The sequence below is a fragment of the Scylla paramamosain genome, chromosome 23, assembly GCF_035594125.1.
Source record: "Scylla paramamosain isolate STU-SP2022 chromosome 23, ASM3559412v1, whole genome shotgun sequence".
In the NCBI taxonomy this organism is placed as follows: domain Eukaryota; kingdom Metazoa; phylum Arthropoda; class Malacostraca; order Decapoda; family Portunidae; genus Scylla; species Scylla paramamosain.
Genome location: NC_087173.1, coordinates 20,414,043 through 20,427,497, shown reverse-complemented (window position 1 = coordinate 20,427,497; position 13,455 = coordinate 20,414,043). Strand labels below are relative to the sequence as shown.

At 38.2% G+C, this 13,455-nt stretch overlaps 1 protein-coding gene across 1 annotated transcript; it reads left to right on the top strand.

The window, feature by feature from the left end:
• The first annotated feature begins 407 nt into the window (after positions 1-407).
• On the top strand, positions 408-7,672 carry LOC135112377 (ATP synthase subunit d, mitochondrial-like). Its single transcript, XM_064026779.1, has 4 exons — positions 408-607; positions 3,215-3,383; positions 3,635-3,772; positions 7,462-7,672. The coding sequence occupies exons 1-4, from the start codon at positions 486-488 to the stop codon at positions 7,546-7,548; spliced, it is 516 nt and encodes a 171-aa protein (XP_063882849.1). The 5' UTR covers positions 408-485; the 3' UTR covers positions 7,549-7,672.
• The last annotated feature ends 5,783 nt before the right edge of the window (positions 7,673-13,455 follow it).

Here is a 13,455-nt window from a genome sequence, read left to right as displayed (position 1 = left end):
AAAAGAGAATAAATAATAGTAATATATAAAAAAAAAAGGTTGCTTATTACCTGTGATTTATATTTGTTACTTATAGGTGTTCATTCTAAGTTCCATCATAATGTGATGCTCTGCCAGGATCTCCCTCAACGATATTACACACGATAATAACACCCAGTAAACAGATGATGTATCAGTTTATCATAATTAATAGTCAATTATTTACTTATTTATCGCGTTTAATCACTGAGAAAACTTTTGGTGCCGAAAAGGGAAGGAAATAAAAGGCTGTCTCCACACAGCATCTCATCATATTCTACTTTTTACACGTAATGAGAAAAATAATTTTTTTCTTTTGTATACCTCAACATAAATGTATTGACTTGTGAGCAGTGGAGTGAGACCGAGGTGGCTTCCTTAGAGGTCTTGGGTCTTGGTCTGGCGCAGCGCCTCCATCTTGGACACTCAGCTGATCTTCCTCACTCAGCCGGCAGACAAATACCGTCATGGCAGCCCGAAGAGTCGCCGCATCCTCCGTGGACTGGCTTGCCATCGCTGCCCGCGTGCCTGAGGCACAGAAGCCACTGTTCAATGCCTTCAAGGGCAAGTCTGACGGCTACTTGAGGAGGTGAGCAATAGCACTGAGAACCAACCGAGGCCCAGCCGGTGGCGGCTTGTGCTGCCTCGGCTGTATTGCCGCCTCTGCCTCTCCCTTGCCAGGCTGTGTCGTGCTAAGTAACTGTCGTGTGGGGAAAGGGAGTGTGTAGTTATGGACCATTTATGCTGCAGTCTTGGAAACTGGTACCTGAGGGTGGGGCAATTGAATCCTGCCGAAGGTACACTTGCTTACCTGTTCGTGTCAATGGGAAAATACGTAGTAGGCTTTTTGTCGTGATCTGCAGCCAGTGCCTAGTTTGGTCCTACTTGTTTGCCATTCTGTCATTTAAAAGAAACAATAAATTTGCAGCTTCAATCAACACTTCTATTTTCCTTAGTCAGGAGCCATAACAGTTGCAGGCTGTGAGGGGGAGGCGAGGGACGGTTTGTCACTGGGCTGGCAATTTCAGGCTGGTAAATAATGTTTTTCCCACTTTCAGGAATGCAACAACATTTCAGAAATGACTATATTTCCCAATAGGTGTGTGTGTCTTTTAAATTTTTATAATTTTAAATGGGCAGATGTCTGTCGAGGGGAGATCTTCCACCAAACCTAAGTAATAATATATACATATATATATATATATATATATATATATATATATATATATATATATATATATATATATATATATATATATTTATTTATTTATTTATTTATTTATTTATTTATTTATTTTTTTTTTTTGTAGGAAGGACACCGTCCAAGGGCAACAAAAATCTAATAAAAAAAATGCCCACTGAAATGGCAGTCCCATAAAAGGGTCAAAGCAGTGGTCAAAAATTGATGAATAAGTGTCTTGAAACCTCCCTCTTGAAGGAATTCAAGTCATAGGAAGGTGGAAATACAGAAGCAGGCAGGGAGTTCTTGAGTTTACCAGAGAAAGGGATGAATGAGTGAGAATACTGGTTAACTCTTGCATTAGAGAGGTGGACAGAATAGGGGTGAGAGAAAGAAGAAAGTCTTGTGCAGCGAGGCCGCGGAAGGAGGGGAGGCATGCAGTTAGCAAGATCAGAAGAGCAGTTAGCATGAAAATAGCGGTAGAAGACAGCTAGATATGCAACATTGCGGCGGTGAGAGACAGGCTGAAGACAGTCAGTTAGAGGAGAGGAGTTGATGAGACAAAAAGCTTTTGATTCCACCCTGTCTAGAAGAGCAGTATGAGTGGAACCTCCCCAGACATGTGAAGCATACTCCATACATGGACGGATAAGTCCCTTGTACAGAGTTAGCAAAAGGGAAGAGGGTCAGAATGTGCTCCACTTTGGAAGTTAAGTAGTCAAAGAATTTCTTATAATCAGAGGAGTTAGGTGAGAGGTATACAGCACAGATAAATTTAGTATGAGAGTGACTCTGTAGTTGTAGCCAGATGGTGGAAAACTCGGAAGATTCAAGAGCGTGGGCACGAGAGCAGGTTAAGTCATTGCGCACATAAACGCAGCATCCAGCTTTGGATCGAAAGTGAGGATAGAGAAAGTAGGAGGGAACAGAAAAGGGGCTACTGTCAGTTGCCTCAGACACCTGAGTTTCAGTGAGGAAAAGAAGATGAGGTTTAGAAGAGGAGAGGTGGTGTTCAACAGATTGAAAATTAGATCTTAGACCGCGAATGTTGCAGAAGTTAATGAAGAAAAAGTTGACGGGGGTGTCAAGACATTTAGGGTCGTCGACAGAAAGGCAGTCCGACCTGGGGACATTTATGGTCCCCTCCCCAGATGGGGACGCCGAGGCTGGTGTAGGAGTCGCCATGATGATATTATAATTTTTGAGTGAAGGGTGTGTGTGTTATTAGGTGCTTGTAGTTTTGTGTGGAGGAAGAGAGTTGTTTTTAGAGGGCAGGCTGTGACTGCCCCCTTGTGTTGTGAGACACAAAGGGAAACGTTCAGTGAGGTCACAGCTGGGTTTAATGATAAGTTCACAGCACCCCCTGAACAGTGCTTTAGACCTCACTGAAAGTAATTATCGTTTCGGTAGGTGTCTACTGATTAAAAAGAAATAAAAGTTTATCAGAAATATAGTGTGCTGCTCACCTGGTCACATATTAAGAATTGCCAAATGATGTGTGAATAATGATCAGTGACTAAAAAAGAAAAAAATTGTTTTACTGCCTAGAGGGGATGATGAGAAATTACGGTTTGATGATTTTGGTAGTTTACGAAAAAAGTACAAAAATCTAAGTAGATAAATGATAGTTTTGTTAAGGAAACCTTAAGCACTCAGGCTGAGTGTTGACCCTACCTAACTATTACCCTACTTTGGATGGTGACCAGGAGAGAGGGAACAATACCTGTTCTAATCTAGCAGGAGGTAGGTAACCTGGGAGTGCATGTGGAATCCTGTTAGATTCTTAGGTATCCTTTCTTACATACCATTAAATAGATTTGTTTCAGAATAGGATGCATTGCAGTTAGATATTTATTTATTTTTTAAGATTTAAGCTTTATATTTAATTAAAAGACTTACATGCACTTGGTGCTTGCTAGCCTAAATTTCTCTCTCTCTCTCTCTCTCATCATGTTCATCAGTAGAGAGTTAAAGGCAAGCAAGCAACACTGTGACCACCTTCCCATATTCCTGCAGTGTGTTGTCCTTGCCTGCTGAGATGCCCAAGATAAACTTCGCAGCATACAAGGCTCGCATTGCTATTCCTGGCATGGTTGAGGAATTTGAGAAGCAGTACGGTGCCATGCAGATCCCATACCCTGCTGACACTTACTCCAAACAGATTGATGAGATCCAGAAGGAAGTGGTATGTATGATTTGTTGTGATCCAGTACAGAGAATTCCATTTATTAATGCACCATATACGTGTGTGTGTTTGTGTATGTATGAATGTGTGGGTGCTCTTCATTCTGGCTACCCTCCTTTATGTGGATATTAGCTTGGTATAGAAGTAGGTACATAAGTACACTGTAAAGATATTATTTTGGTTTCCTTCATACCAGTATAAGCTTGTGGAACCTAATTTGTTGTATGATTGATCCACACACCTTCCCACAGGCTGTAGAGACCGAGACTTTCATCAAAGAAAGTGAAGGACGCATTGCCAAGCTTCAGGCTGAACTGGCTGAGTGGGAGAAGATGATCCCATACGAGCAAATGACCATGGAGGAGATGGTTGAGGCCTTCCCAGATAAGGTAAGTTCTCCTAAGCCCCAAATTTGCCTAAGTTTGGCTAGACTATCCTTGTATAGATCAGTATTTAATGTTTTTTTTTTTTTTTTTTTTTTTTTTTTTTTTTTTTTTTACACTGGCCAAGGCCAAAAGAAAAAAAAAGGCCCACTGAGATGTCGGCCCCCGAATAGGATCCAAAGCGGTAACTAAAAACTAATGGATAAGCGTCTTGAAACCTCCCTCTTGAAGGAATTTAAATCATGGGATGTAGAAATACAGAAGCAGGCAGGAAGTTCCAGAGTTCACCAGAGAAAGGGATGAATGATTGAGAATACTGGTTAACTCTTGCATTAGAGAGGTGGACAGAATAAGGGTGAGAGAAAGAAGGAAGTCTTGTGCAGTGTGGCCGTGGGAGGAGGGGAGGCATGCAATTAGCAAGATCAGAAGAGCAGTTAGCATGAAAATAGCAGTAGAAGACGGCAAGAGATGCAACATTGTGGCGATGAGAAAGAGGCTGAAGACAGTCAGTCAGAGGAGATGAGTTGATGAGATGAAAAACTTTTGATTCCATCCTGTCTAGAAGAGTGGTATGAGTGGAACCTCCCCAGACATGTGAAGCATACTCCATACATGGACGGATGAGGCCCGTGTACAGAGTTAGCAGCTGGAAGGGTGAGAAAAACTGGCAGAGACATCTCAGAACACCTAACTTCATAGAAGCCGTTTTAGCTAGAGATGAGATGTGAAGTTTCCAGTTTAGATTATTAGTAAAGGACAGACTGAGGGTGCTCAGAAAAGAAGAGGGGAACAGTTGAGTGTCACTGAAGAAGAGGGGATAGTTGTCTGGAAGGTTGTGTTGAGTTCATAGATGAAGGAATTTAGTTTTTTGAGGCATTCAACAATACCAAGTTTGCTCAGCCCCAATCTGAAATTTTTAGAGAGATCAGAAGTTGGGCGTTCTGTGGCTTCCCTGTGTGAACTGTTTACTTTCTGAAGGATTGGACATCTACAGAAAGATGTGGAAAAGTGCAGGATGCTATCATCAGCATAGGAGGGGATAAGACAAGAAGTTTGGTTTAGAAGATCATTGATGAATGGGTGACAGAACAGAATCCTGAGAAACACCACTGTTAATAGATTTAGGAGAAGAACAGTGACTGTCTACCAAAGCAGCAATAGAACGATCAGAAAGGAAATTTGAGATGAAGTTACAGAGAGAAGGATAGAAACCTGTAGGAGGGTAGTTTGGAAATCAAAGCTTTGTGCCAGACCCTCTAAGATGTCTAAGGCAACAACAAAAGTTACACAAAATCTCTAAAAGAGGATGACCAAGACTCAATAAGGAAAGCCAGATGATCACCAGTAGAGTGGACTTGACGGAACCCATACTGGTGATCATATAGAAGGTTGTGAGGTGATAGATGTTTATGAATCTTACTGTTGAGGATAGATTCAAAAACTTTAGATAGGCATGAAATTAAAGCAATAGGATGGTAGTTTGAGGGATTAGAACGGTTATCCTTTTTAGGAACAGGATGAATGTAGGCAAACTTCCAGCAAGAAGGAAAGGTAGATGTTGACAGAGTTGAGAACTTGACTAGGCAAGGTGCAAGCACAGAGGTGTTTTTTTTTTTTTTTTTTTTTTTTTTTTTTTTTTTTTTCTAGCAAAAGCAAAAGAGATTTTTGGCAAAGGTTTGAGCAAAGAGTTCATCTTAGAGATAGATGTGATAGCAGTGGTGCCATCAGGTTGAAATAAAGGAGGGAAAGAAGAAGCAAAGTTATTGGAGATGGTTTTGGCTAGCTGCCAGAAGTCACAAGGGGAGTTAGATCTTGAAAGATTTTGACACTGTTAATGAATTAGTTTTTGGCTAGTTGGAGAACAGACTTGGCATGGTTCCAGGCAGAAATATAAAGCACATGAGATTCAGGTGATGGAAGGGTTAAGTACCCTTTTATGAGCCACCTCTCTTATCATGTATAGCACAAGAACAGGTGTTAAACCATGGTTTGGAAGGTTTAGGTAGAGAGAAAAAGTGAGGAATGTATGCCTCCATGCCAGTCGCTGTCACCTCTGTTATGTACTTGACACACAGACAGATCTCAGATATGGAAGCAGTAGTGATTCCAAGGAAAATCAACAAAATACTTCCTTAGGTCCCCCCAAATAGCAGAGGCACCTCTGCTTAGGGGGATCCTGAGGAGGGATTAGAGTGATAGGACAAGATGTAGACATGAGATTGTGATCGCAGGAGCCCAACAGAAAAGATAGGGTAACAGCAAAAGCAGAATAATTAGAAGTAAGGAAAAAGGTCAAGAATGTTGGGTATATCTCCAAGACAGGAATATGAGTAGGGTGTTGCACCAATTGCTCTAGGTCATGGAGGATAGCAAAGTTGAAAGCTAGTTCACCAGGATGGTCAGTGAAGGGAGAGGAAAGCCAAAGCCATGGTGAACATTGAAATCTCCAAGAATGGAGATCTCCGCAAAAGGGAAGAGGGTCAGAATGTGATCCACTTTGGAGGTTAAGTAGGCAAAGAATAGGAGTTAGGCGAGAGGTATACAACACAGATAAATTTAGTTTGAGAGTGACTCTAGTTGTAGCCAGATAGTGGAAAACTTGGAATGTTCAAGAGTGTGGGCACAAGAGCAGGTTAAGTCATTGCACACATAGGTGCAACATCCAGTTTTGGATTGAAAATGAGGATAGAGAAAGTAGGAGGAAACAGAAAAAGAGGCTACTGTCAGTTGCCTCAGACACCTGAGTCTCAGTGAGGAAAAGATGAGGTTTAGTAGCAGTGAATAATTATTGACTTTTCTGTTGGGCCAGCTCATCCTGTCCCATGTTAAGAATTTTTTTTTTTTTTTTTATGTAGGAAGGACACTGGCCAAGGGCAACAAAAATCTAATAAAAAAATGCCCACTGAAATGCCAGTCCCGTAAAAGGATCAAAGCAGTGGTCAAAAATTGATGAATAAGTGTCTTGAAACCTCCCTCTTGAAGGAATTCAAGTCATAGGAAGGTGGAAATACAGAAGCAGGCAGGGAGTTCCAGAGTTTACCAGAGAAAGGGATGAATGATTGAGAATACTGGTTAACTCCTGCGTTAGAGAGGTGGACAGAATTGCCTAATGATATGTAGATAATAACCAGCGTCTAACAAAAACACAGCCAGACAACCAAATTAAGAATTTTAGTGCCTAGTGGTAAGTGATGAAAAATAATGAGTATTGATTTCGGTTGTTTACTTAAAAAAAAAAAAATATATATATATATATATATATATATATATATATATATATATATATATATATATATATATATATATATATATATATATATATATATAAAAAAGTTAGGGTAAGGAATCCCCAAGCACCCAGGCAAAGTAGGGACCCTACCTAACTATTCCTCTGCTTTGGATGGTGACCAGAGGCATGCTGCACTCATGATTTAAATGGAGGAAAGTGGTGGGAGTGGAAAGATTTTTTGGGAAAATTCATAAGCATCCCCACCCCCAAGCAGACAAATACTGTGATACACTATTTATGTGCCAGTCTCATCACACTTCCCTATCCAGACATTTGCTTCTTCCATCCTTAAGCACTTGGCCCCTACCAGTATAATGACATTCACTCTTTTCTTTTGTAATGAATTTTATCCTCTTTACAGATGGTAAATGACAAATCTGTTTGATGTTATTTTTCCTCATTTCAGACTGTGAATATTGCTAATCCCACGTTGTGGCCTCACACCCCTGAGGATCAGCCTGGATATGTTGCCAAGGAGGGTGCAGAGGAATAAAGTAAGCAGTAGTGTGTTGACGAAAGATGTTCATTTCTCAAAACTTTCTGCTTTAATACAAGAATGACTATGTAAATACAGTGTAATTCTGTTTATATTAATTAATAAAATGGATACATAAAGATTGAAATTGTTTTATGTTCATTTATTTAACTTGTTCGCTGGCCAGACTTATGTACCACAAAAATCCTATAAGTGTGATGTGTGTGGATTTGCAGGAACCTTAGGAAAACTGACAATGCTGTTCCTTTTTTTGGCTGGTGTTGAGTTAGTGCATGAATCCTTGCTGCAAAAGACTAGAAATAGTCTTTGCTACAATTCAAAAAGGTGATAGATAAGCAAGTATATGAAGGTTAAATCCCCATGAAGAGGGGCTAGCCTAGACATACATATATCCACACAAGTAAATATTTCCTGAGACTGAATTAAAATACTTGCCTCAGGCTTTGAGCCTCTACCAGGGAGTGAAGGAATCCTCACCAATCACACTTGGGTGCCTGTATCAGACATGCAGAACTGGTTGCCACTAACAAAGTGGGAAACATACAACAGTTACAATCATCTATATTTATTATGTTTCAAAACAATGATTATGTGCCTTAATATTTTGATTTACAAAAATTTAGGACAGGATGAGAAAAGGTTTCACTGAAATACAAGGTGAACATGTCTATTACACCACAGTGATGGCCTGTCCCCACCTAGAGCAACATTAGGCTTCAATACTGTTAGCTGAAGAGCTCAAAATAAAAAGCTGAGAGCAACATGGTTGTTTTCATGTATGCAAAAATGAAATCATTATTCCATCACCCCATGACCAGACAATGATTCTATTAAGTTTTTGTGAAGAGTTAAGGATATTTGTTCAAGCAACAGAACTTTTTCCCCAAGTTGTACACAAATGGCTTTTATAAACTAAGTTGCTTCAGTAGCATTACAAAACAAAGGTGAACCAATTCAAGTAATAAAAAAGCATTCAAGTTGAGCAACCTCTGACTCACACTTTTTAGGTAACATCTACTGTTTATAAGTTATAGTATATTGGAACTACCAAAATATCTACAGCTAAAGTATATAATTATATTCTCTCTATACAGATTTATATAGCTTTCATAAAAATATGAGACTGAGATCACAACAGAGCGAGTCTTTATCAATAAGGTAAATTTTACAGGTGATGGAAAATCAACCTTAATGATGCGAGAGATGTGACCAGCCTTGGCAATCTCATGTCACAAATATGGATCACAGACTCGATTAATCTAGCTATGTACATGACAAACAGCTTTCCACTCAATAGGATTGTCTTTCAGATACTTATACTTTACTTTTAAAAGATCTAATACTGAATACTATTCTTTTACTCTTTTTGTTTAGTTTGTATTTTCAGTCTACTTTCAGTTGTACCTACTGCTTTTGGTATTCAGTACTTTCTAACAGACATATCAGTATGGTGTTTGGAGGGGAGGGGCTTGTGGAACATCTGGTAAACATGGTATTAATAAAGAACTTTATGCATGAAGCCTCTGACATTCCAAGAGTGACAGTGGTGAGAATAAGAGTTTGAAGCCCTAAGAAACTAAAGGATACATGATGATTAGCTTACTGACCATTTAATTGTTCACATTCTTCTCAACACCAATACAAGGAACTGTAATTTATGTCGCAGAAACCATATAGTAATTGGTTTGGTGTATGTATCTGGTACATCTGTATGAAATCCTATGAACAAGAATTGCCCCTCCCCCCGTAAAGAAAAAGAATAATAAAAATAAATAAATAAATAAGCAAATAATAATATGTAAAAACATTTCTTGAAAATAAAATGTGACAAATATGAGGCAAGGTGAAGTACTCGTATTTTGTGTTGCAGTCTATGCAGTTATTGAACTGATTATGTGAACTTGGTAGTCTGTTTCATCACTAAGGTGTCTCAACCTGATTTCATGACTACATCACCTACATATATATATATCCTGAACACACTGAGAAATACTTCTGAATAATCATTTTAAAATGTAATGCCCTCCATCTTCATAACTACATGTGGTAATCAATGGAACCTATCTGCTTTCTAGACAAGATGAAGTTCCACCAAAAATAAGCCTATCATACACACATCACAAAAACATGTTCCACACAGCCACATATGCCTGCCTAGTTTTACTGGGCCCTAATCAGGCACATATTCCAGTTTCAAGTTGAGACCCTGTTTGAGGTAACTATTTTTAAAACCTTGGAGTGTCTAATCATAGACTATCCAGAAATTACTGAACTGAACCAATTACATTTTTTTTTTATTTCTTATGAGTAAACTGGTTATCTAGAACTAAAAACTGTTCAACAACACACATGCACATGTGTAAGTGTATTTTGTCAAGAAGACTGCCTTTATTCTGGTGGTGAGTGAGGGATTACCCATGGAAATAAGCAACAAAATTGTATTATAGAAAATGGTCATGTACTGCAAGTGCTCTGACATGACATTTACCATACAGTATTCAAATATAAGTGATGAACTCATAGTAAGATGGACTTTGAAATCAAAGTTAGTAAGTTTGAAATACGTCAGAAAAAAGAGTAGTAAGACACAGATGAACAGCAGGGTGCACAGGCTCCCATTAAAAATATTCAGGCTGTCTGTTGGTCTGCACACAACTTGCATTCTAATTTGTCACTTTACATTTCTTTTCTCCCAGTACATGATAGTGCACTATGGCATACCTCCTAGGCATATGACATTCTCACTATTAGTTTGACTTTAGCAATACTATAAAAAAAAAAAAAAAATTGCAAACATGTATACATAAATTTATATCTAATTCATTTTGGCATTTGTAAAATATTGCTTCTTCATGACAGCCATTGTGCAAAAACATGAGTATTCAATAATATTCAACTAAATGTTGCCTTGTGCTTCATGGCTGATAAAAAAAAGTTTATTTGTCTACAAAAGTCTACCTTCTGACTGTAGTGATGGATGTGAATACCAAATACCATCTGGCAAAGGGAAACCTGCAGTCATTCCCTGTGCTTATGATCATGTTGGAATAAAATGAACTTTCAAAATTACCTGATTTTTTTTCAGAACTTAAATCAGTGAAATAGTTGTAACAGAGTAACATCCTTTCTTTTGTACTGGTTTATAATAATGGAAGTGAAAATCAATTAGTGTAAATCTGGTCACTGCAGCCAGGCTGAGTAACTGAGTGAGCTGTTCAAGGCCAGCAGCATACTCTCGGAGGTGCGATGGTGGTGGTGGGGGGTATGGAAAATATTAGGTTCTATTCTATGCATACAAGTATTTGTTCTTTTCTTTTCCTTTTTTTCTTTTTTAGGCTCTGCATTTGTATTTGCATGTTTATTCATTTTTACTTTTGTATAGTACAAAATCTGCGGTATGTGGTGTACCAAGCACAATGTGCTCTTCTATGCATGTGTATACTGCTGCTTGTATAGACATGCCTCACCCTGACAGCACTTGTTCTTGACCGCCCCCTCCCCTTCTTTTTATTTATTTTTTTTAATGCAGGAGAGACTCCAGTGTGTTTGTGTCAAATTCCTTCGCACCTACTGAAGACTTATCAAGCAAATGTGTGGATAGCCGGATGAAGATGATTGAGGTGATGAGTGATTCATCTCCCACACTCATCTCTTGTGACCATGTCATATCTTCCTTATCCCAATAAATGTAATTCATTCAAGTAAAAATGCTACTTTCAGTGCTACTAGTGCTCTTTCTAAAGCACTCTTACACATCACAGGTATTTGAGGTGGCTGTTTTTGGCATTAGAAGTGCTTAAAGAGCAAACATTGGACACTTAGCAATCTGACTACAACTGTGTAAATGAATATGACAGATGGCATCTCAATGCATGTGGATCATACACACATGGTGCCTTCTAAAATGAAACCAATATGTGACAAGGAAACACATGTGGCTGATTTACAACCCAACATTCCCAACAACATTTACAACCCAACATACAAGTACATGAGGTACTTGTATGGAGCCAGACCTCAATGCTTAGGGGTTATGGTGCTTCAAATGTATACTGATGAACTGAAAGTGGAATATATTTCTAGGAGAAAAATGCTGTATGTCTGTACCAACAACTTTCCTGAAAACTCTCATCCTGCTTAGGTGTTTTCACTTCCTGAAAAAATTATTCACCAGACACCATTCCACTGTAATAATCATCACACACTACTACTCCATTACTACATTTTGTTATCTCATCTTCATGGCAATGTGATAACTTACTTGAATTCTTAAATACTTTTGATAAGCAAATTAATTATTCTCAATTCTGATCCTTTGGTATTCATTTCTTCCTATGTATAATAAATTTCTCAATTCTTAAGAAACAAAGTTATATAGTCTTTCCAGCTGTTATGAACAAGCATTAGAAACAAGTTGTATAAATCTATCAAACTTAACAGATTCCATAGTGTATCACTATGACAAAACTGAAAGCATGGGTGAGAATCAGGATGAACAAGGAATATTTACACATGGCTGGTGCTTCTCTGAAGACCGCAGAGAAACAATTTTCTAATCAGTCATTCAAACTGATATCTTTTAACATCCTACAACAAACTCTCTAGCCTCTAACAGTCACTTTCCTATTGTAAGACCACTCAGTACAGTCAGTCATCCACTTCTGTGACCGACCTTCACAGCCATCCTCTTGGCGCAGTTTCAAGTTTGCCACTGTACGTCCTAAGCTGTGGCTGTGGGTCACTCTACAGATGGATGATAACTTATATATGTTTTTCTCTTTATTGTAACAAAAATTACTATGACATTGAGAGAGCAATTAATGACACTCCTCAGAGGAGTGTTTAATTTTCTTCCAAGAAAAAGAGAGAGAACTGAGTATTGAGCTACTGTGATGAATCTGTCATGTCAACTCAAGCTATTAGTTAGTGAAAATGTTCTGGGTTGATAGGAAAAATTATCAGTGACTCTTCTGAAGTGATTTAAAGCATGAGGGAGAGTTATTCATGCTTACAAACTAAACAAGAATCAGTGATGCTAAACTGTAAATAATAATAATAATAATAATAATAATAATAATAATAATAATAATAATAATAATAACAACAACAATAAATTAACTAATTAATCAAAAATGTATCAGACAACTTGTGAAGAACACTTTCTACTGAAGTCCTATCATTTTCTTTCAGAATCCTACTGTTCCTTTAATGCTATACAAATAATAGCTGTTAGCTTTCTACACTTTAACACAACACTGGAGAAATGTAGACACACACACACACACACACACACACACACACACACACACACACACACACACACACACACACACACACACACACACACACACACTGGGAACAAAATTTCTCTTTGGGGAATGAAATAGCCTCTTGTGTATTCCATTGAACACTGAAGACCCCAAGTTTGACTTATAATTCCCATGACAACAGTGCACCATGAAATCATTCTTTTCAAAGGTATTCTTGTGGGTGAACTTAATTTTACAGCATTAATTTAATTTAATATTCCTCTCTTCATGTCTTCGTAACAATGCTTCTCCTCACATTAAATCAGATGAGATTAACTTTTCTTTAATTGATGGAATAATAATTAAGAAAAAGTGCAAAGTAAGAAGTGCATTGTAGGCCAATGTGGTCTTGAGGTGGTTGTTGTCTTGTAACAAGGAAGATGAAAATTTTACATGGCACAGTTTTGTCTGCATAAATTTCTGCATTACAGTGCTTGGCTATTCCAATGCATCACACTGAAGAGCTTTCAGTTAATTTATGTACTGTTTCTTGTGTGAATGGTGTTTGTAATTGTATAATCGTCTACGATAAGGAATGAAGAAGCAGAAACATATTGTAAAAAACATAAATTAAAAGTTACAATGAAAAGCCACA

Coding starts and splice junctions, on each gene's coding strand:
- LOC135112377 (XM_064026779.1), top strand. CDS start 486: ATGGCAGCCCGAAGAGTCGCCGCATCCTCCGTGGACTGGCTTGCCATC. Junction 608..3,214: donor TCTGACGGCTACTTGAGGAG/GTGAGCAATAGC, acceptor ATATTCCTGCAG/TGTGTTGTCCTTGCCTGCTG. Junction 3,384..3,634: donor ATGAGATCCAGAAGGAAGTG/GTATGTATGATT, acceptor ACCTTCCCACAG/GCTGTAGAGACCGAGACTTT.